The following is a 22,790-nucleotide window of genomic DNA, read 5'->3' on the forward strand; positions in this document are numbered from 1 at the left end:
ATTTTAAAGCAAACGTTTGACATTTGTCATTTTAATTCAAAGTTGCACACATGCATGAACCAATGCTTGCTTTTTTAAAACACTGAAGATGTGAAACGTAACCTTTAATTTAATTTCAGGTGAATCTGCTAAAATGTAAACAAATAAAATACTACTAATATTTTGTGCTAATAATTTAAAACTGAACCATATTTTTATTTCTTGTAATGATGGTAAATATTTTCCTCATCTTGATTGAACAGGACAAAACTTTATTAATCCCAAACAACATGTTAATCTTCCATTACAGACAATAACAATGAGCTTCAAAATAAAGTGCACAGATTAAGCGGTCTGCTGTATCAAAGATAAGTGACAGAAAAAATGCTAGAAACGTCAGACAAATTAAAGGTGCCACAATGTAAACAAGACAAGAGTTGTGATTTAATAGCTGTAGGTGTAAATTGACTTGTAAGAAAGAAGTTTGTGTTGGTTTCTTCATTAGGAAACACAACATAGGCAATAACTGAATACATCAGAGCTGATTGTTGGGGACGTCTCGTGTTCCTCACAGGTTCTTCAGCAGGTCTGGACCCTCAAGATTGTCCAGCCAGTGTGGAGGCCAGCTGGCTTTAATACTGGGACGATCCTTCACCATTTCGTAATACTCCATCAGTCGAGAACATCTGTCTTTAGGACAGCTGCCAAACAGAAACAGATCAAACATTAAACCAGCCTCTGATTCGACCCTTAACCTGACGTTATGATCAAACATGCCGTCATGGAGAAGGATTGATTATTAATCCACTCACTGAAGTCGTGGGAAAAATGCGATGACGGGGAAACAAACCACGTCCGCCATGGTGAAGTTCTTGCCGGCGAGGTACGACCCTTTACCCATCTACGAACGAGGAAAACAGAGGAAGTTTCAATGATGTAGGCATTCATAATCCATTTGACTTTACTAATGCAATTAATCACAAGTTAATCGTGTAAATGCAAATGGAAAATAAAATAAAGGATGATATTTTATGATTTACAGCTGAATTTGTCTCATATTTGGTGAAGTTTGCATCACTGATTCTGTTATTTTCCAGTTTATTACTGAAACAATCTGTACTGTATAAAGAGCTACAGAGATAAAACATGACCTTCTCCAAGTATCCGTCCCACAGTTTCAGCTCGGTAACTAAATTCTCTTTATTCCTCTTCAGGGCCGATTCGTGTTGCTCTCCTTCAGCAACATGCCACTTATAGAAGGCCACGTCATCTGCACACACAAGAATTCAACACAAAATAACTGGTTTATCTGGCTGATCATGGTCCCCCATAATTTTCCTCAATACAATTATAACAGAAGTTTGATAAATGTTCGCCACTGACCAAGCCAGCGCTGATATTCTCAGCTGCACTGTTCATGATTTAAATCTCTTACACATTTTCTGCTGCAGGTTGTTGGTCTCAAACATCCGCTGGTAGACGAGCGCTTGTTCAGCTGGATCATCTGGGATCAGACGGGTTCCTTGAGACTTGAACGCACTCTAGAAACCACAAACATTTACGTGATGCTCATCTTAAGTTTGGATCTGTTCATTTATTACAAAGAAATCTATTATTATTACTACTCTCCCTTGAAAAGCATGGATTTAATTTCAATTCCAAAAGTCGTTTTGATATTTTTCTTGGAGTTTTAAGTAAAAAATATCCATGTGTAAGATGATAATGAAGAAAAGCACATTGAGAGACATTGAAGCACAAAAACTTTCCCATCAAGCAATATAACCTCTTAATACATTTCTGTCATGACAACTCTCTGAGTGTTTGGCATGGTAATGGTCATAAACATGGAAAGTCTACATTGGAAAGGATAAAATTCAATATCTACTCTGAATTGGAATAAAAACATTTAATTTGATGCCATTAGCTTGTCTTAAACCCTTGAAAACTAGTACGAAGTGATTATTTGTAACTCACCTATCCCAGTTTAATAGATAATATTGATATTATTGTGGTTCATTTGGACTGTAATCCATTGGGTTGCTGTGAGATGTCGCAGACTCAAATGTAGTGTTTGTATCCACAAGTTTCCTACGCCCCATGAGGCCTTGCGTCAAACGTGGGAGCGTCTTCCGGTTCGAAGTAAACAAGCTGGACGTGACACTCATTCATTCAACAGTTGACAGTCATTCAAGATTTAACGATCCAAACTTGCGAACGTTTGTTTTTTACTTAAAGATTTAAGATTCCGGCATCAATATTTGAGCAATGTTTTACAATAAAAAATGTTACAGTAATAGTAATGTATTAATTTATGTCAGGAGTGCACATCAATCATGCTAAATCTAACTGATATTTATATTGACATAAAAAGAAAACGCAGACCTATTCAGTTAGGCCTGCTTCCATTTATTTACGATCACAAGAACGCAAAAAACAATTACATTAAGGCTTTTAAATCTAAAGGCTTACACATTTAGAAATATATTGATAACATACCCTATGTTTACGTCACTTTTCTGAGACTTTCTATTGATTTTCCTCTAAATTATGCGATGATTGCTATCCGAGGATGTTTGCGCGATCTCTCCGTCTATCTATCCTGATCCTTTCAGCCAGAGCAACAGAGGGAGCTCATGAGAAGACAACAGGAGTTATGAGTTATACGAGTTAACCGGAGTGTGAATCTGTTAAATATGCATTTGTCAGGAATCAACAGGCACAGGGAAGAGACAGATAAAACATTAAACCATATAAATACACGATTATAATCACATAAGAACTGTCTTCATTCCTCAAGCAGTCTCTGATATTTTCCATAAGTGTATTATCGCAGTGGTTAACACAAGTAGCCTTTAGCATCGCATACAGTGGAAACGCGACTGGCTCTGGCACGCACGTTAGGAGTCAATAACATCATAAGGCTTTGGTGCTGCTAGCATCAGTGACGGGAAGTACAGACCGCGGGTTGTTCATGTATTGCAGGGTCTGGATGCTCTAGTCATGCAGCAGCACTTTTGTGGAAGGTCAGTAAAGTAAAGAGCAATTAAGGGCACGAAAACTGTTTATTGTATTGTGATATTAATGTAGTATACTGAGATGTTGTCCCTGAGCGCCGTAACGACATCTCTCATAAAGATTTGCAACTTTACAAAGTAAACAATGATCCAAAAAACACTTAGCCTCTTCGCTAATTAGAACACAAAATACCATTGGTATGCTACTTCCGCCGCCTCACCGGAAGTTGTACCCACGTTCTCTTTTACAGTAGCGCCCCGCGGAAACAGGTGGATAAAACCAATTATACAAACAATATTTTGAATTAGGCCTGCAGTACTCATTTCAACCACTAGCTGTCATTCTTACATAGGGCACCTTTAAAGGAACACTCCACTTTTTTTGAAAATAGGCTCATTTTCCAACTCCCCTAGAGTTAAACAGTTGAGTTTTACCGTTTTCGAATCCATTCAGCCGATCTCCGGTTCTGGCGGTACCACTTTTAGCATAGCTTAGCATAGTTCATTGAATCTGATTAGACCGTTAGCATCGCGCTTAAAAATGACCAAAGAGTTTTGATATTTTTCCAATTTAAAACTTGACTCTTCTGTAGTTAAATCGTGTACTAAGACCGACGGAAAATGAAAAGTTGTGATTTTCTAGGCTGATATGGCTAGGAACTATACTCTCATTCAAGCGTAATAATCAAGGAACTTTGCTGCCGTATCATGGCTGCAGCAGTGCAATGATATTACGCAGTGCCCGTGAGCCCCTGCTTGCACAGGGAACGTGCCTTGCAACCATGGAGACGTTTGTGAGAGACGCTGCGTAATATCATTGTACTGCTGCACCCATGATACGGCAGCAAAGTTCCTTGATTATTACGCCTGAATGAGAGTATAGTTCCTAGCCATATCAGCCTAGAAAATCACAACTTTTCATTTTCTGTCGGTCTTAGTACACGATTTAACTACAGAAGAGTCAAGTTTTAAATTGGAAAAATATCAAAACTCTTTGGTCATTTTTAAGCGCGATGCTAACGGTCTAATCAGATTCACTGAACTATGCTAAGCTATGCTAAAAGTGGTACCGCAAGAAACGGAGATCGGCTGAATGGATTCGAAAACGGTAAAACTCAACTGTTTAACTCTAGGGGAGCTGGAAAATGAGCCTATTTTCAAAAAAAGTGGAGTGTTTCTTTAAGTTAACTATCATTTTTACCACACAAGAAAAAAAAAAACTTGCTTTTGTAAATCATAATTATGACATAAGCCAAAATGATGAGATGCTAATTCATAATTATGAGATGGTCAAAACTTTGACTTTTTCATAATAATGACATAAAAAGTAAGTTATGACATCATAATGATTATTATTGCATCATAATTTTGACTTTGTCAATTTCGGTTTTACGACTTAATGTTATCACTTCTACTTTTTATCTCGGATATGATTTAGTATGTCATAATTATGATTACTTTCTGTCATAATTTGATTTTCGACTTATGTATGGCTAGTATGTCATATTTTCTACTTTTATATCACAACTTTGACTTTTTTTGTTATTAAGATTTACCAAACTGTGAGTCTTCTGTGGCAGGAATGGAGTCTCATTGTCAACTGAGTTTTTGCTGAGCATCTTAATTGCTTATTTATAAGAATTATAACGCCTTAGGATTGTGTGAGTTAAAATTTGGCACAGATTTATTTCTACGAACATTAGATTCTCGCCACGTTTTTCTGTAATGAAAGTTTTACCTCCAGATACAGACACGCGGCGAAAGACTCGTTCACGATGAGGTCTCCGTGCTTGAAAGTTGGAAGCTGCAAAAATAAAAATAAAATAAATAGAATTAGTTAGAGTGCAATATTAAATCAAAAGTTTGGGAAATGTTTTGTCGCTTCATTAAAGTGGCATATGTATAAAACACGTAATGCAATCATAGGAAATCGCGTGTTTGTAAAGCAGCTGAACGCACCTGAGCTCTGGGATTGAGAGCCTTCACTTCTGCACTCTGATGCTCTTTCTTGTCAAACGACAGAAGTTTGTGTTTGTATCCCTGCAGCTTCTTCTCCTCCAGCGCGATCATGACCCTCCAGCACGGCGGAGACCCCGAAGCCCAGTAAAGCATCATATTCTGCGCCATGACTGTTAATGTCGAGTTTAATCAGGAAATGTGGCTGTAACTGTGTGAAAGGAAACCAGATTTTTGCTGCGTCACAGTAAATATATACTTGGCGTTTCGAGTCTGACAACACGTGGGCGTGGTTTGTTCTCAAACTCAAGGAGCAGGGAGCATGCGCAGTCCATGTGAAGACGCGCGCCTAATAGTGATGGGAGTTCGGTTCTTTTCCGCGAACCGGTTCTTTCGGACGGTTCGATTCAATAAACCGGTGAAAAAAACGGTTCACCGGTTCTTTTACGCTCCGACGTAATGACGTCATCCGCGAAACATTATAATCTGAAGCATTTCTTACAATTTAGTTTTACATCTAAAGCATCCAAACACATGACATATATAGGCAGTGATGTGCAAACAACGTTTTACAGTTATAGAGTGAATAAATTAGTCTTCATCAGAGCAGAAACCATCTGCTTACATTACGATTTATTTGTAATTAAATAAACCTACGTTTCGCCAGATTGGCCCCTCTATCGAGTCCTCTCATAGCATCAGTTGTCAGTTAGCCGGTGCTGTGATGTTACTGTTCTGTAGCTTTAGATCACACGCTGAATCACGCATGCGCAGTATCATCAGCTCATCGGTTCTCAAATCGGACACGAAGCGGTTCTCGGTTGTGTACTGATGATCCGAAAACCGTCGCTCAAAAGGAGTCGCTTGTTTGCTCTCGCTGTAGTTTGATAACGTCATTTTTTATCTTTATATCACCTTAGAAATTAAATAAGCTGTCCATGGATTATTTATGAAACGAATAAATGTTTCCAGTCTTTCAAAAAAATAACTTGAAAGCACAACTGCACAACTTTCACTATACGGCTTTTTAAATAACATTAACGTTAATATAGAAATCGCTCTTTTTAACCGGTTCTTTTCAGTGATGTACTACTTTCAAAATAACTGAATCGAATTGCAAGCTTGTGAATCAAAATGCATAACTATGTTGACAGACTGAGTTAAAGTCCAAAACAAAGTCCAAACAGGGTGATATTGCGACTAATAAGCCTCATCTTTCGATTATTGTTAATAATAGTTGCAACTTGCACTCTTAAATGTGTATTGAAAATTGCCAGCTGATAAACCCCCGGGAACGCGATCGGGGCCCCCTCCTGGAGATTTGCTTAGGGCCCCCAATAAAAAACGCCATTGAGTAGGTTAATTCTGAAGTTAAGCGATGGGTTTTAGTAAGAAAAATATCCATATTTAAAACTTTATAAACTATCATAAACTATTACTAAAAAAACCTAAAAATCAGGTCTCTAACTATGTTAATGGTTGAGTACAAACAATATTAATTTAAAATATGTATAGCTTACTATATATAATAATAATACCTATCGGTCTTTGTCAGGTGACGTCACACTCGTGAAAACCGAAGTGCATTATGGGTGTCGCCGCCATTTCTGAGGTATCCAAACAATCTCTGTATCAGTGCAGAGTTGTTTCTTCTTTGGCTACTTTTCATTGTAAAAATGGCACACTTTTGTTGTGTGAAAAGCTGCAATAATATGTCCCACGATAGAAAATGTCAAAAACTTTACTACGAGATTAGATTTAGTCGGTTTCCTACTTGAAAAAAGGCTGTACGGAGAGTATGTAGAGGCAATAACAGGCGCTGGATCGCATGGGTTGCCGCGGTGAGACATCACTTTCGTCAAGATATCTCCATTCATGTATGTTTGCTTTCTACATTTCACAAAGGTAAGTTAGAGGTTTCTGTTTTCTAAAGTAGAAAACGTTATAGCAACGCATTGTTTTGGATTGTATGTGCTATGAAACAAGTCAATTTAAACTGAATCCCTTTACTTGAATATGTCTACATTTTTTCTTAATTTTGCTACAGCATTTTTATACTTAAGGTACGACATTTTTGCTCTGTATCCATATACTGATTCTTATTTTCTGACTACTTTTTACAGCTGTGGTCTGTGGACCTTTTCATTTCATTGCAGATCAGCCTGCTTAAAGATTATGGAGACTGACCCCAACTGGACACCATCCCTCCCTACATTAAGGCCACATCAGCATTAAACACAGGCTGTGTCTCAATCAGCTCCCTAGTTCATTAGTTAGGGCACTGATCAGGACGGTCTCAGTCACAAAATTTGTATACACAATATACTGATTCAAGAGCTCAGAGCTGATTGAGATGCACACACAGACGTAAGGAAAAACAATCCAGTCAGCTACTTGGGTAAAGTTGGTTTTATATTTGCACATTCAGACTTCTGATAAATTGAGACTTTCCAATAAATATGCAATAAATTAATGTTTGCGAATTTTAAGCAGCGACATGATATTGACAACCAACGATTGTCAACTTATAACATTTTTCACAGTCGATCAAAATAGGCAAGTATTGTTTAATGACATATTTACTTGTGAATGTCCACTGAATGTCCAGTGTAGTGTGATTAACAAGGCTATTGAATACGGATGTGCGAATATAAAACCAACTTTACCCAAGTCAGTCAGCTAACACTATGGTCCATCAGGCTGGAGAGAGTGATCATCTTCACACTGAGAAGATGCAGGAGGCTGGAGGAGATGGTGATCTGCATGTGCAGAAGTAAACCGACTTGATATGTACAGGATGTCTGATGTTTGTTTTGGAGATGATGTTAATGTACTATACGGGTCTGCCAAACCTGGGAACCTTTATGGCGTTATTACAATTTTTTTTTTTTTTTTGTGCCTCTGCGCATGTTTGAATCTTTTGTAGAATTGTAGTGTAAAAATGTGCTGATGCTTTATCCAGTCTTGCATGAACAATAAAGCATGTATAATAAAATTTTTCAGGGTGATTTGTAGATTTATGTTATATGCACTTATAGTATTAATAGGATAATTAATAATATACACAATCTATAAATCAGATATTTAACTTGCATGACATATCTTTGTTTTTATTATTATTAAGGCTTTTGGACAAAAAAAAGACTCATAATGTCATTGACCCAGACAACACAGGTAGATGGAGGACAATAATTTACAAATTATTTTGGCTCTAAAAGGTATACTATATCAGAATGTACTATAATAAAATACACTATTAAATTCTACATACATCTCTGATGATGCCTTGTTTATTGGAACAATGTTTATAGTGTTATACATTGGTTTATGTACTTAATGCAATAAAGAAAAAAAAATGCATGAAAAAAAGGGTAGTATTAGTTCAAAATTCTTCCTGATAACACTAAACCATCCTTAATCATGTATTTGTTATATACGGTAGTTAACACATCATCATCATTATCGTTACTATACTGTTATCGCAGTCCTTCCTTCAGAACATAAATAAATCCTGCACCCATTAGTGAAATATCTGTGAGCTTCGAGGGATTTATAGTTTTTAAATTGTTCACTATGCGTTTATGCCATAAACAAGACAGTTAACAATATTTAAGTATGATGATTTAGGTAGCAATGCGGGGTCAGTAGCACTCCAACTTACTGCAGTCAGTTCGTACAGATCTATGTTATGAATGGATGGAAATTTCTCCAAATAACGGTCCCTGGCATCTTTGGTGAGTTTATCGCGATATGAAATTTTAACTTTGTTCTTGTGCTTTTTCATATTTGCGAGTTATATGCTTGTTATCTCAACTCGTGTAATCTCTTTCATTCTCACAGTCAGCAGGGATACCACAAATATGGCGCCGCGGTGACGTCACACACAACAAAATCACGTGTCTGACAAAGACCGATTGAGTGAATGCATTATAATGAAGGCTTTGTGAATCTGCACCAACTACAAACACGTTTTTTTTTTTTTATCATGTATGCCTATAGAGGGTACACTCTAAAAAAAAATGGTTCTTCAGCGGTTCTTCAGTGGTTCTTTGCTGTGGTTAAGGTGCTATATCCCATGTAGAAGGCGACGTTCTCAGGACCTTATGCAACATTCCCTAAAATTTCTCAAAAGGTGGACCTTCAGGGAACATTCAAGACGTTCTGGGAATGTTTAGGGGACTATAGGACGTTCTGTTAACTTCCCAAATGTCCTCTTTGTTACCACCATAAAATAGCCAAAATAGAACGTCCCCCTAAACTCATATCGGGAACGTTATTAAATGACCAACAGAGCACCATGTGACAACGTTCAGTTAATGTCCCAAATATCCTCATTGTAACATTCTTATGTGACCATAAAATAACTAAATTGGAACGCCCCCCTAAAGTCATATAAGGAACCTTGAACTGCAGCACTTTCATTACCAAAAGAGGACGTTTTATGTCCCAAATGTTCTGTAAAATTTCAGAATTTTCATCACTTTTAGAGAACTTTTAGGCAAAGTTGTGCAAGGTCACGATAACGTCGCCTTCTACTTGTGTGTTTTATAGAAAATAATTTGAAGTCACCATAGAGATGAGCGTTTGCTTTAGATGGGCTCTTTAGATTCTTATTATTTTAAAGGTGCCCAAGATTCAAAAATTTAATTTACCTCAGCATAGTTAAATAACAAGAGTTCAGTACATGGAAATGACATACAGTGAGTCTCAGTGACTCTCCTCCTTTTTATACAAATCTAATTTGTTTAAAAGACTTCCGAAGAACAGGTGAATCTCAACATAACATCGACTGTTACGTAACAGTAGGGGTGTACGCCCCCAATATTTGCATATGCCAGCTCATGTTCCCAACATTATGAATGGCATTAGACAAGGGCAGCCAGTATTAATGTCTGGATCTGTGCACAGCTGAATCATCAGACTAGGTAAGCAAGCAAGAACAATAGCGAAAAATGGCAGATGGAGCAATAATAACTGACATGATCCATGATATCATGATATTTTAAGTGATATTTGTAAACTGTCTTTCTAAATGTTTCGTTAGCATGCTGCTAATGTACTGTTAAATGTGGTTAAAGTTACCATCGTTTCTTACTGTATTCACGGAGACAAGAACCATCGTTATTTTCATTATTAAACAGTCTGTATAATTCATAAACACAACTTCATTCTTTATAAATCTCTCCAACAGTGTGTAATGTTAGCTTTAGCCACGGAGCACTATCAAACTCATTCAGAATCAAATGTAAACATCAAAATAAACTGTACTTAAGCGATTAGACATGCTGCATGACGAACACTTTGTAAAGATCCATTTTGAGGGTTATATTAGCTGTTTGAACTTTTTTTTATGTTAAGGCAAGCGCGAGCTCCGTGGGCGTGGAGCACGAGATTTAAAGGGATTTTAAAAAAAATCTATGGGGTATTTTGAGCTGAAACTTCACAGACACATTCAGGGGACACCTTAGACTTATATTACATCTTTTTAAAAAAGTTCTAGGGCACCTTTTAATAGAGAAAACTGCACAAACGCAAGTAAAACTAACGATTACACTAAAGGTTGGGCTCAAAAGTGTTCCTTACAACTTGTCAAATAAACCTAATCCATTGATATTGACATGCAGCCAGGAGTCGTGTTTCCTGACATTTATATGTGCCTGATTTCGACGCCGGGGAAATGCTTAACGCAAATCTGCCTGTGAATATTTTATATAACTACAATATAGGTAGGTTTCAATCAATTATATCAATGTTATATATATATCGTCATATCGTCCAGCCCTAAAACTTGTGTAGTGTTTGTCAGTGTTTAATTAAAAACACCCAATTATGCAGAAAATAAGATGGTAAATATTTAATAGATGAGTTGTCAACACAATATATAACAATACAATATATACGGTATGATTTTACCTCAAAATCCAACAATTTGACACAAAATGATAACTGCAAATCCATGTTTCTCTGCTTGAGTCCAGTTATTTCAGTGAATTTCAGCAATTAGTTTGCTTCTTTTTTTCTGTAGCTTTCAACAGTCTGTAAAAATATACCTCAGGTTTTGTGTCAAAGCTATTTGTACAGTCAATCACAAAGCTCTTTCCCGTTTTGGATGTGTTTTTCGCGGCATTCACGCTGAAAACCAATGCTGCGCGCTCAGTGGGCGTGGCCGCATTCGTAACGGTCGATGGTGACGTCACCTGAATGCATTATAATGAAGGCTTTGTGAACCTAAACCAACTACGAACACATATTCTATCACGAATGACTCTTACAAAGCCTTGTGTCGTTCCTGACATTCAACTGATTCTCGGTGTAATTGAAATCGTTATAACTCGACCGTATGTTCCTCGAGTCACGTGTTGATGTTTGTTAGTCACCGTGGATGTGAACGGTCGCGCGCAGAATGAGTCTCTGATCGGATCAGTGAAAACTCATACTTACCTGGCAGGGGTGACACCATGATCATGAAGGTGGTTTGCCTTGAGTGAGGATCAGCCATTGCACTTCGACTGGTTTGACCTCAACGAATTCTCCAAATGTGGGAATCTCGACTGCATAATTTGTGATAGTGGGGGACTGCGTTCGCGCTCTCCCCTCATAATCTGGTGAAAAATAGATTTTAAGTAGTTCGTAAATTATGTGAAATTCAAAGCATTACACAGTTATTAAATTCCTCAATCAATAACGGTTTGTCTACATAAGAAGAGTTGTTCCTGTTTTATTTTCGCTTTTAACTCGATAACTGCAGTGTGGGTTTGTGTATCTCTTCGTGCTCTGAATGTTAAATCAATGTTTATTGCATTATTTTAGTGCCGTGTGTTTATTTCACGCCTTCTAGTTTTCTAGCCTCAGCTGGTGGAAAAGCTCTTTGATTATTCATCTTTCTTACTTTGTCATGGTGTTTGTCAGTAGCTATGTCAAAGGTGCACAATAGATCATTATTAGTATTTGTTTACTTTTATTTATTATTAGCATTATCATTATTCGTTATTTTTCGTGAGCAGCAGTTCTATCTCCGGCCAGCAGATGGCGAATTTTAGTCACAGCCGTCCATGACGTATGTATGACCGAGCAAAATCTGGCGTCCACACACACAGTTACAGCCACATTTCCTGATTAAACTCGACATTAACAGTCATGGCGCAGAATATGATGCTTTACTGGTGCTCGGGCTCTCCGCCGTGCTGGAGGGTCATGATCGCGCTGGAGGAGAAGCTGCTGCAGGGATACAAACACAAACATCTTTCGTTTGACAAGAAAGAGCACCAGTGTGCAGAAGTGAAGGCTCTCAATCCCAGAGTTCAGGTGCGTTACAAACGCGTGTTTGAATTATGTGATTTCCTTTTATTGCATTAAGTGTTTTATACATATGCAACTTTAATGAATCGACAAAACATTTGTTTTAATTATGCACTTATTTGCAGGTTCCAACTTTCAAGCACGGAGACCTCATCGTGAACGAGTCTTTCGCCGCGTGTCTGTATCTGGAGGTAAAACTGTTTCATTACAGAAAGGCGTGGCGAGAATCTAATGTTCGTAGAAATAAATCTGTGCCTAATTTTAACTCACACAATCCATGCGGGGAAATTAAGCCTGACTGTCCACTCATTCCCAACACACCCAACATTCCCATGCTTAAGTGAGTTTTCAAGGGTTTAAGAAAAGCTAAACGCATCCAATTAACTTCTATTTTATTCTGGTTGAGTTCATATTGAATTTTATCCATTCCAATGTAGAATTTCCATGTTTATATATGCTTACATTGCATGTATATGTTACACAAGGTTCTGTCATGAAACTCTAGAAAACGCCCCAAAAAAAAAAAAAAAAAAGCCACAAAAAAAAGATGAATTGCGACTTTATATCTCAGAATTCTGACTTTTTATCACGCAATTGCGACTTTATATCTCAGAATTCTGACTTTATATCTCAGAATTCTGACTTTATATCTCAGAATTCTGACTTTATATCACGCAATTGCGACTTTATATCTCAGAATTCTGACTTTTTATCACGCAATTGCGACTTTATATCTCAGAATTCTGACTTTATATCTCAGAATTCTGACTTTTTATCACGCAATTGCGACTTTATATCTCAGAATTCTGACTTTATATCTCAGAATTCTGACTTTATATCTCAGAATTCTGACTTTATATCTCAGAATTCTGACTTTTTATCACGCAATTGCGACTTTATATCTCAGAATTCTGACTTTTTATCACGCAATTGCGACTTTATATCTCAGAATTCTGACTTTATATCACGCAATTGCGACTTTATATCTCAGAATTCTGACTTTTTATCACGCAATTGCGACTTTATATCTCAGAATTCTGACTTTTTATCACGCAATTGCGACTTTATATCTCAGAATTCTGACTTTATATCACGCAATTGCGACTTTATATCTCAGAATTCTGACTTTTTATCTCGCAATTGCGACTTTATATCTCAGAATTCTGACTTTATATCTCAGAATTCTGACTTTATATCTCAGAATTCTGACTTTATATCTCAGAATTCTGACTTTATATCACGCAATTGCGACTTTATATCTCAGAATTCTGACTTTTTATCACGCAATTGCGACTTTATATCTCAGAATTCTGACTTTTTATCACGCAATTGCGACTTTATATCTCAGAATTCTGACTTTATATCACGCAATTGCGACTTTATATCTCAGAATTCTGACTTTTTATCTCGCAATTGCGACTTTATATCTCAGAATTCTGACTTTTTATCACGCAATTGCGACTTTATATCTCAGAATTCTGACTTTTTATCACGCAATTGCGACTTTATATCTCAGAATTCTGACTTTTTATCACGCAATTGCGACTTTATATCTCAGAATTCTGACTTTTTATCACGCAATTGCGACTTTATATCTCAGAATTCTGACTTTTTATCACGCAATTGCGACTTTATATCTCAGAATTCTGACTTTATATCTCAGAATTCTGACTTTATATCACGCAATTGCGACTTTATATCTCAGAATTCTGACTTTATATCACGCAATTGCGACTTTATATCTCAGAATTCTGACTTTTTATCACGCAATTGCGACTTTATATCTCAGAATTCTGACTTTATATCACGCAATTGCGACTTTATATCTCAGAATTCTGACTTTTTATCTCGCAATTGCGACTTTATATCTCAGAATTCTGACTTTTTATCACGCAATTGCGACTTTATATCTCAGAATTCTGACTTTATATCACGCAATTGCGACTTTATATCTCAGAATTCTGACTTTTTATCACGCAATTGCGACTTCATATCTCAGAATTCTGACTTTTTATCACGCAATTGCGACTTTATATCTCAGAATTCTGACTTTATATCACGCAATTGCGACTTTATATCTCAGAATTCTGACTTTTTATCTCGCAATTGCGACTTTATATCTCAGAATTCTGACTTTATATCACGCAATTGCGACTTTATATCTCAGAATTCTGACTTTTTATCACGCAATTGCGACTTTATATCTCAGAATTCTGACTTTTTATCACGCAATTGCGACTTTATATCTCAGAATTCTGACTTTATATCACGCAATTGCGACTTTATATCTCAGAATTCTGACTTTATATCACGCAATTGCGACTTTATATCTCAGAATTCTGACTTTATATCACGCAATTGCGACTTTATATCTCAGAATTCTGACTTTATATCACGCAATTGCGACTTTATATCTCAGAATTCTGACTTTTTATCACGCAATTGCGACTTTATATCTCAGAATTCTGACTTTTTATCACGCAATTGCGACTTTATATCTCAGAATTCTGACTTTTTATCACGCAATTGCGACTTTATATCTCAGAATTCTGACTTTATATCACGCAATTGCGACTTTATATCTCAGAATTCTGACTTTTTATCTCGCAATTGCGACTTTATATCTCAGAATTCTGACTTTTTATCTCGCAATTGCGACTTTATATCTCAGAATTCTGACTTTTTATCACGCAATTGCGACTTTATATCTCAGAATTCTGACTTTATAAATCGCAATTGTGAGATATAAACACGCAATTGCGACTTTATATCTCAGAATTCTGAGATAAAAAGTCGCAATTCATCTTTTTTTTTTTTTTTTTTTTTTTTTTTCATGCCGGAAACGGGCTTCCATAGGTCCTGAACTCAACCTGCTTGTAATCACATCATCCTCTATAAGGCACAGCTGATTGGTTCCTGCTGTATCAGTAAGCCAGTCAGCATGCGAGCTCAACCTTCAAACACTTGGTTAGCATTTTCTGTATTAGTTATATACAGCAATAACAGCAGCAATATAAGCAATAGTAGCAACAATGACCAATAGCAGCAGAGTCATAGCAGATCTATTCTGCCAAACATATCAACTTTTGTTAACAATAATATACAAAAATATATATTTCAATGTTTTTGCATGCATTCTCAAATCTCAGAGTTGTCATGACAGAAATGCATTAAGAGTTTATATTGCTTGATGGGAAGGTTTTATTTTTTGTGTGTGTGTGTGTGTGTGTGTGTGTGTGTGTGCTTCGATGTCTTGATGTGCTTTTCTTCATTACAATCTTAGAATGGTTATACATGGATATTTTTTCACTTAACTCCAAGAAAAATATCAAAACAGGCTGATAAATGTTTGTGGTTTCTAGAGTGTGTTCAAGTCTCAAGGAACCCGTCTGATCCCAGATGATCCAGCTGAACAGGCGCTCGTCTACCAGCGGATGTTTGAGACCAACAACCTGCAGCAGAAAATGTGTAAGAGATTTAAATCATCAACATTTAAAGCTGATTTCTCCTAGTCTGTTGCTTGTCAGAACAAGTTACTCGAGCACTCGTGGTTTATGTTACTATTTAAAAAAAGACAAAAAATTAAGTTCATGACAACAAGTGTTTATTAATTGACAGCCTGATGTTTGCAACCGTTATGTCTCTTACATGTGAAACATTAAAATAACAGGATTCGTGCTGCATTTGATAAAAAGACAAAGTAACATGTTATAAATGAACATTAAAACTAGAGACGCTCCAATCAGGATTTTTGCAGCCGAGACGAACTACTGATTCTTTTTTGGCCGATCCTGATCATTCAAGCTTTATATGAGTGATATTTTATCTCTCTGTTGACTGTCACTGTTAACCCTTTACACCCTGAAGACATTTTTAATGATTTCACATGATTTCAAGTGGCATACTTCATAACTCAAAACAAAACAAAAACAAGGTATCAAGTACTTGGTCTCATTTGATAGAAAACCTTTAAAATTGTTAAAGGACGTTTAAAATGTTTGGAGGTTTGTATACAACACAAACCCCAGAAAAAGTGATGCAATTAATTGATTTATTTTGTTACTATTCTTGCTTGTCATGATGACTAGACAGTATATATAACAGGTCATAAAATCAAGTTTGGGCTTGTTCACAGTCATGTTAACTGCATCTGGGCCACAGTTTGTGTTGATATCTCAAATCAAAAGTTATGGCATTTAGAAACATTTTTATTTTTATTTTTTTTGGTAGCATTTTTATCCAAAAACTTATTTTGTGTTGAATTCTTGTGTGTGCAGATGACGTGGCCTTCTATGGGTATTACGTTCCTGAAGAAGAGCGACACGAATCGGCCCTGAAGAGGAATAAAGAGAATTTAGTTACCGAGCTGAATCTGTGGGACGGATACTTGGAGAAGGTCGTGTTTTATCTCTGTAGCTCTTTATACAGTACAGATTGTTTCAGTAATAAACTGGAAAATAACAGAATCAGTGATGCAAACTTCACCAAATATGAGACAAATTCAGCTGTAAATCATAAAATATCATCCTTTATTTTATTTTCCATTTGCATTTACACGATTAACTTGTGATTAATTGCATTAGTAAAGTCAAATGGATTATGAATGCCTACATCATTGAAACTTCCTCTGTTTTCCTCGTTCGTAGATGGGTAAAGGGTCGTACCTCGCCGGCAAGAACTTCACCATGGCGGACGTGGTTTGTTTCCCCGTCATCGCATATTTCCCACGACTTCAGTGAGTGGATTAATAATCAATCCTTCTCCATGACGGCATGTTTGATCATAACGTCAGGTTAAGGGTCGAATCAGAGGCTGGTTTAATGTTTGATCTGTTTCTGTTTGGCAGCTGTCCTAAAGAGAAATGTCCTCGACTGATGGAGTATTACGAAATGCTGAAGGATCGTCCCAGTATTAAAGCCAGCTGGCCTCTGGAATGGCTTGAAGATCCTGTTGGTCAGGACACGCTGAAGGACCTGTGAGGAACACGAGACGTCCCCAACACCGCTGGATCACATTAATAATCAGCTCTGATGTATTCAGTTATTGTCTATGCAATTTCATAATGAAGAATCCAACACAAACTTCTTTCTTACTAATCACTAATTTACACCTACAGCTATTAAATCACAACATTGTGGCACCTTTAATTTGTCTGACATTTTTAGCATTTTTTCTGTCACTTAATCTGTGCACTTTATTTTGAACAGTTTCTAAAGATGAAGCTCATTGTTATTGTCTGTAATGGAAGATGCTGTTGTTTGGGATTAATAAAGTTTTGTCCTGTTCAATCAAGATGAGGAAAATATTCATTACAAGAAATAAAAATATGGTTCAGTTTTAAATTAGTAGTTGTTTACATTTTAGCAGATTAATTTCAAATTAAAGTTTTCACATCTTGGTTGCAACTGAATTAAATGACAAATGCTAAAACTTTTGCTTTAAAATTGAACTTTTTTGGTGGTTCCAACTTTCAAGTATGGATAAATCATCATTAAAGCGCCATTGTCTGCCAGAGGAAACAAACACACATCATGTCCCATTTCACTGAACATATTCTAATATAATTTATCACCAAAACATACAAAAATTATTTGTAAGCTGAATATGTTCATAGACCTGTGTTCAAGTCACTGTATGAATTGGATGTTTTAATCAATAGACCAAAAAAAAAGTATAAATGAAATGCGTTTATTTTTTCATTGAGGTTTTGATTCTATGTTCAGATAAAGCGATTATGAAGAAGAAAAAGAGTTTAAAGCAGTCTTGTGAAAATTAACCATGGTTTTATTTACAAATTATAATAATAAAAAAAAATAGTTAAACCATGGTGACATCAAATTAACCATCGTTTGCTACATTAAACATGGTTACTGTACTTTCATTATAAAACAGTACACTTTTACAATAATAAAACATGATTACTACACTCTTACTACAATAATACCATGGTTAATACACTGCTACTATAATAAAACAGTTACTACACCTTTACTATAATAAAAACATTTTTACTACTTTGCTACTATATTAAACATTCCTAGACTTCTATTACTAGTATATAAAATCACCACTTAAAAGGGTTAGTTCACCCAAAATTGAAAATTCTGTCATTAATTACTCACCCTCATAAACAAAATAACGACCTATTTAGTGATGGCCGATTTCAAAACACTGCTTCAGGAAGCTTCGGAGCGTTTCATGAGCAGAGCACCAAAGTCACGTGATTTCAGCAGTTTTGGCGATCCGAATCATGATTCCATACGCTGATTCATAACGTTTTGAAATCGGCCATCACTATATAAGTCGTTATTTTGGCGCACCAAAAATATTCTTGTCGTTTTATAATATTAATATTGAACCATTGTACTCGCATGAACCGATTTAAATATGTTTTTAGTACATTATCTTGACAGAGCAAATGTCATTGCTGGCCATGCAGGCCTCACTGAGCCATCGGATTTCATCAAAAATATCTTAATAAAAAGCATGAGAAGAAATAATATTAGAATTGTCATATTTGCGTAATCAACACCAAATATTTAAGATCCGGTGTCTTTTCAGCTATATCATCAAATCTGTTTTTCACATGCACACCAGGGGAGAGCGCGAACGCAGTCCCCCACTAACACAAATTATGCAGTCGAGATTCTCACATTTGGAGAATTCGTTGAGGTCAAACCAGTCGAAGTGCAATGACTGATCCTCACTCAAGGCAAACCACCTTTATGATCATGGTGTCACTCCTGCCAGGTAAGTATGAGTTTTCTCAGATCCGATCAGAGACTGATTCTGCGCGCGACCGTTCACATCCACGGTGACTAACAAACATCAACACGTGACTCGAGGAACATACGGTCGAGTTATAACGATTTCAATTACACCGAGAATCAGTTGAATGTCAGGAACAATACAAGGCTTCGTAAGTGTAAAAATAACATTGCATCGAATCGCGCTTTCACGTAATTCTGTTCTCACTTAACAGAATTACGTCACATGTGACGTCGGCAGCGCGTCTTTAAATGTTAGTTTCACAGCCAATCGAGAGAGATGTGACAACAATATAAACCCAGTGTTGCCAGCAGCGATTCTGAAAAGTACCATGTATACATGATGAAAAATCCTTCTAATAATGAATGATGAACGCTGAAAGAGCAAACCAGACATTTTTAAAGGGCCAGTTCACCCAAAATGACAATTTTGTCATCATTTACTCACCTCAACCTGTATGAATTTCTTTGTTCTGTTGAACACAAAGAAAGATATTTGGAAGAATATCAATAAGAGATCTTGTAGATTAATGCTAACAATGTTTGGTTATTTTTTAAGAAAATAACGTTTTTAACACCAAATAACAATGACTTCAACACAATCTCTGTTTTTTAAAATATGAAATTAATTCAGACATTAAAAAATGATTTATAGAACTGATAGAATTGAAATAGAATTGAATAACCATAGAATTGAAAATTGAATTTACCTCGGCATAGTTAAATATTTAGAGTTCTGACATACAGTGAGTCTCAAACACCATTGTTTCCTCCTTCTTATGTAAATTTGATTTGTGTAAAAGACCTCTGAAGAACAGGCGAATCTCAACATAACACAGACTGTTACGTAACAGTCGGGATCATTAATATGTATGACCCCAATATTTGCATATGCCAGCCCATGTTCAAGGCATTACACAAGGGCAGCCAGTATTAACGTCTGGATCTGTGCACAGCTGAATCATCAGACTAGGTAAGCAAGCAAGAACAACAGCGAAAAATGGCAGATGGAGCAATAATAACTGACATGATCCATGATATCATGATATTTTTAGTGATATTTGTAAATTGTCTTTCTAAATGTTTCGTTAGCATGTTGCTAATGTACTGTTAAATGTGGTTAAAGTTACCATCGTTTCTTACTGTATTCACAGAGACAAGAGCCGTTGTTATTTTAATTTTTAAACACTTGCAGTCTGTATAATTCATAAACACAACTTCATTCTTTATAAATCTCTCCAACAGTCTGTAATGTTAGCTTTAGCCACAGAGCACCATCCAACTCATTCAGAATCAAAGTAAACATCCAAATAAATACTATACTTACGCGATTAGACATGCTGCATGACGAACACCTTGTAAAGATCCATTTTGAGGGTTATATTAGCTGTGTGAACTCTGTTTATGCAATGTATTATAGAGTTGCGAGCTTGGGGGCAGGGAGCGTGAGCATTTAAAGGGGAAGCGTGCTGAATTTGCGCACATTTAATGATGCCCCAAAATAGGCAGTTAAAAAAATTAATTAAAAAAAATAATCTTGTAGTGATTAATTGCAAGTAATCTTGTAGGGGACACCTTAGACTTATATTACATCTTGTGAAAAAGGATTCTATGGCACCTTTAAAAGTAGGATATCAGTACAAAAACGTATTGATTAACATACAGGGCCTAATGTTCTCTTGTGTCAAATCCCTCCAAAATCATATTTACTCTCATATCTCATATCTGTCATAATTTACTGCTCTTTCATATCTCTCTCATCCAGCAGGACTGTCCATACAGTGAAAGTCAGTGTGGATTTGGACCCCATTGACTTTCTTTATACAGAAAGAGTTCCGCAGAATATCTTCTGTTTTGGAGAGAATAAAAGATCTGGAACTACATAATCTATTATCAACATTCAGTATTTTTATAATTTTAACATCTCATAATTTCAACTTAGTATGTTGTGATGTTGAACATCACAATTTTGACTTTGAATGTCAGAATCATGAGTTAGTATGTAATAATTTAAATTTATGTCATGCAAATCTTAAGATGTTGAATGTCATATCTTAATAAATTGTCAAAATTTTTACTTTTTGTCATAATTTTGGTATTATGTCAATTATGAATTTGAATGTCAGTTTCAACTAGTAAATTTTGACTTGGTATGTCATAATTGTTATGTCATAATATCTGATATCAGATATTTGACTTTATATGCTATATTTATGACTTAGTATGTCATGATGAAGGAACAATTAACCTGCTTTTGTGTCCTTCTTGTGGAAAATGTGTTTGAAATAAATTATAAATTTCCGATTCAAAGACTTATTCAAATCATAAAGATCAGATGTAACCCTGATTACAGACAATCACTGATAGTGAAGACGCCTATTTGTCGCCAACTAGCGAACATTTAAAGATAAAACTTGCTCACAAGACTATCAGATTAATTAAAAACTTGTTAATCAACACATTCTTTTAAAATAATATGATTGCTTTCATACTTAGACTCTATTATTTACCACATAATTTCCCCGGTGGGGGTGCACCGTTCCTGGAAGTACTGCAATACCAGGTCGATGCGTGGAGTGGACGGAGCAAGCCCCTATTCCATCTCCCTGATCCAAAAATCAATTTAATATATGGTCCCCGGATAGGGGACGTATCAGATATTAAACTGATAAGAACAGATACTACACTTGATCTTAGCCAAAAGGCCGAGAAGCGATACCCATAATGGATCCGCGCTAAAGGACTCACTCAGCGCGCTGCACATCTCGATGACGGTCACACGGTCTGACATCACGAGAAACACTTCAAACTACAAACACACACTCGAGAAATAATGTCCCGCTCAGAGACTGACAGAAACTCTGAGATATTGAACAAATAAGAAGCTGAAAACCTCCACAAAACATGCGGATTCTTCTTCAACCGCTACCTCGAGTTCACCATCATCCAATCAAACACGAGCACAGAGTCCATCGTCCAATCAAACACGAGCACAGAGTCCATCGTCCAATCAAACGTGAGCACAGAGTCCATCGTCCAATCAAACACGAGCACAGAGTCCATCGTCCAATCAAACGTGAGCACAGAGTTTGAGCACAATAAAGACTGTTTATCACTGTTATTAGTCTGTTAATAACGAAACATTAACTGTTTAATATTAAAGTGTTTAAAAATAATCCCAAAAATCTACATTTACAGTGTGAATGCCATACTTGCAGGGAGCCAGTCCACCATGACATGACTATCTTTTTGTCTTTCTCTTTCTTATCTTTTGCAGAAGATGGAGAGAACCTATACTTTGTAGGTGCAAGAAACACCCACGGTATGCTGCAAGGGAAGGAGTGAAACTCACCCACAACCTTCTCTTTTCCCTCTTTTTTGTCTTTCCTTCCCCTCTCTCTCCCTCTCTTGCTCTTTTCCTCAATCTCCTTATTTCTCTTTCCACCTCCTTCACTGTGAAGTACTATTATCACATAGAACATCCCTTCAGCACAGAAATCTCACTCACACAGGGCCATGTTCACATTCTCTTTCTCACACACATACACACACATATGGACACTCATTCCTGTTACTCAGTGTTCATTCCCGTTACAAAGTGTTCATTCCCGTTACTCAGTGTTCATTCCTGTTACTCACTGTTCATTCCCGTTACTCACTGTTCATACCCGTTACTCCGTGTTCATTCCCGTTACTCAGTGCTCATTCAGTGTTCTTTCCTGTTACTCACTGTTCATTCCTGTTACTCAGTGCTCATTCCTGTTACTCAGTGCTC

General features: G+C 36.4%; 2 protein-coding genes and 3 non-coding genes across 5 annotated transcripts; 2 read left to right on the forward strand and 3 right to left on the reverse strand.

The window, feature by feature from the left end:
• Window positions 1-214: 214 nt before the first annotated feature.
• On the reverse strand, window positions 215-5,239 carry gstr (glutathione S-transferase rho). The gene is made up of 6 exons (XM_067411342.1): window positions 4,953-5,239; window positions 4,732-4,797; window positions 1,415-1,520; window positions 1,131-1,249; window positions 792-880; window positions 215-680 (listed from the first exon to the last, which is right to left on the reverse strand). The coding sequence occupies exons 1-6, from the start codon at window positions 5,118-5,120 to the stop codon at window positions 548-550; spliced, it is 681 nt and encodes a 226-aa protein (XP_067267443.1). The 5' UTR covers window positions 5,121-5,239; the 3' UTR covers window positions 215-547.
• A 6,143-nt stretch (window positions 5,240-11,382) lies between these two features.
• On the forward strand, window positions 11,383-11,546 carry LOC137002269 (U1 spliceosomal RNA). Its single transcript, XR_010891805.1, has one exon. It is a non-coding gene; the product is annotated as a U1 spliceosomal RNA (small nuclear RNA).
• A 236-nt stretch (window positions 11,547-11,782) lies between these two features.
• On the forward strand, window positions 11,783-17,548 carry LOC137037382 (glutathione S-transferase A-like). The gene is made up of 6 exons (XM_067411343.1): window positions 11,783-12,254; window positions 12,374-12,439; window positions 15,611-15,716; window positions 16,526-16,644; window positions 16,895-16,983; window positions 17,095-17,548. Exons 1-6 carry the CDS (start codon window positions 12,087-12,089, stop codon window positions 17,225-17,227), a joined length of 681 nt encoding a protein of 226 aa, XP_067267444.1. The 5' UTR covers window positions 11,783-12,086; the 3' UTR covers window positions 17,228-17,548.
• Window positions 17,549-18,842: 1,294 nt separating this feature from the next.
• On the reverse strand, window positions 18,843-19,006 carry LOC137002271 (U1 spliceosomal RNA). The gene has a single exon (XR_010891806.1). It is a non-coding gene; the product is annotated as a U1 spliceosomal RNA (small nuclear RNA).
• A 2,535-nt stretch (window positions 19,007-21,541) lies between these two features.
• LOC137002272 (U2 spliceosomal RNA) lies at window positions 21,542-21,732 on the reverse strand. The gene has a single exon (XR_010891807.1). It is a non-coding gene; the product is annotated as a U2 spliceosomal RNA (small nuclear RNA).
• Window positions 21,733-22,790: the final 1,058 nt, after the last annotated feature.

The sequence above is a fragment of the Chanodichthys erythropterus genome, chromosome 15 (genome assembly GCF_024489055.1).
Source record: "Chanodichthys erythropterus isolate Z2021 chromosome 15, ASM2448905v1, whole genome shotgun sequence".
NCBI lineage: Eukaryota > Metazoa > Chordata > Actinopteri > Cypriniformes > Xenocyprididae > Chanodichthys > Chanodichthys erythropterus.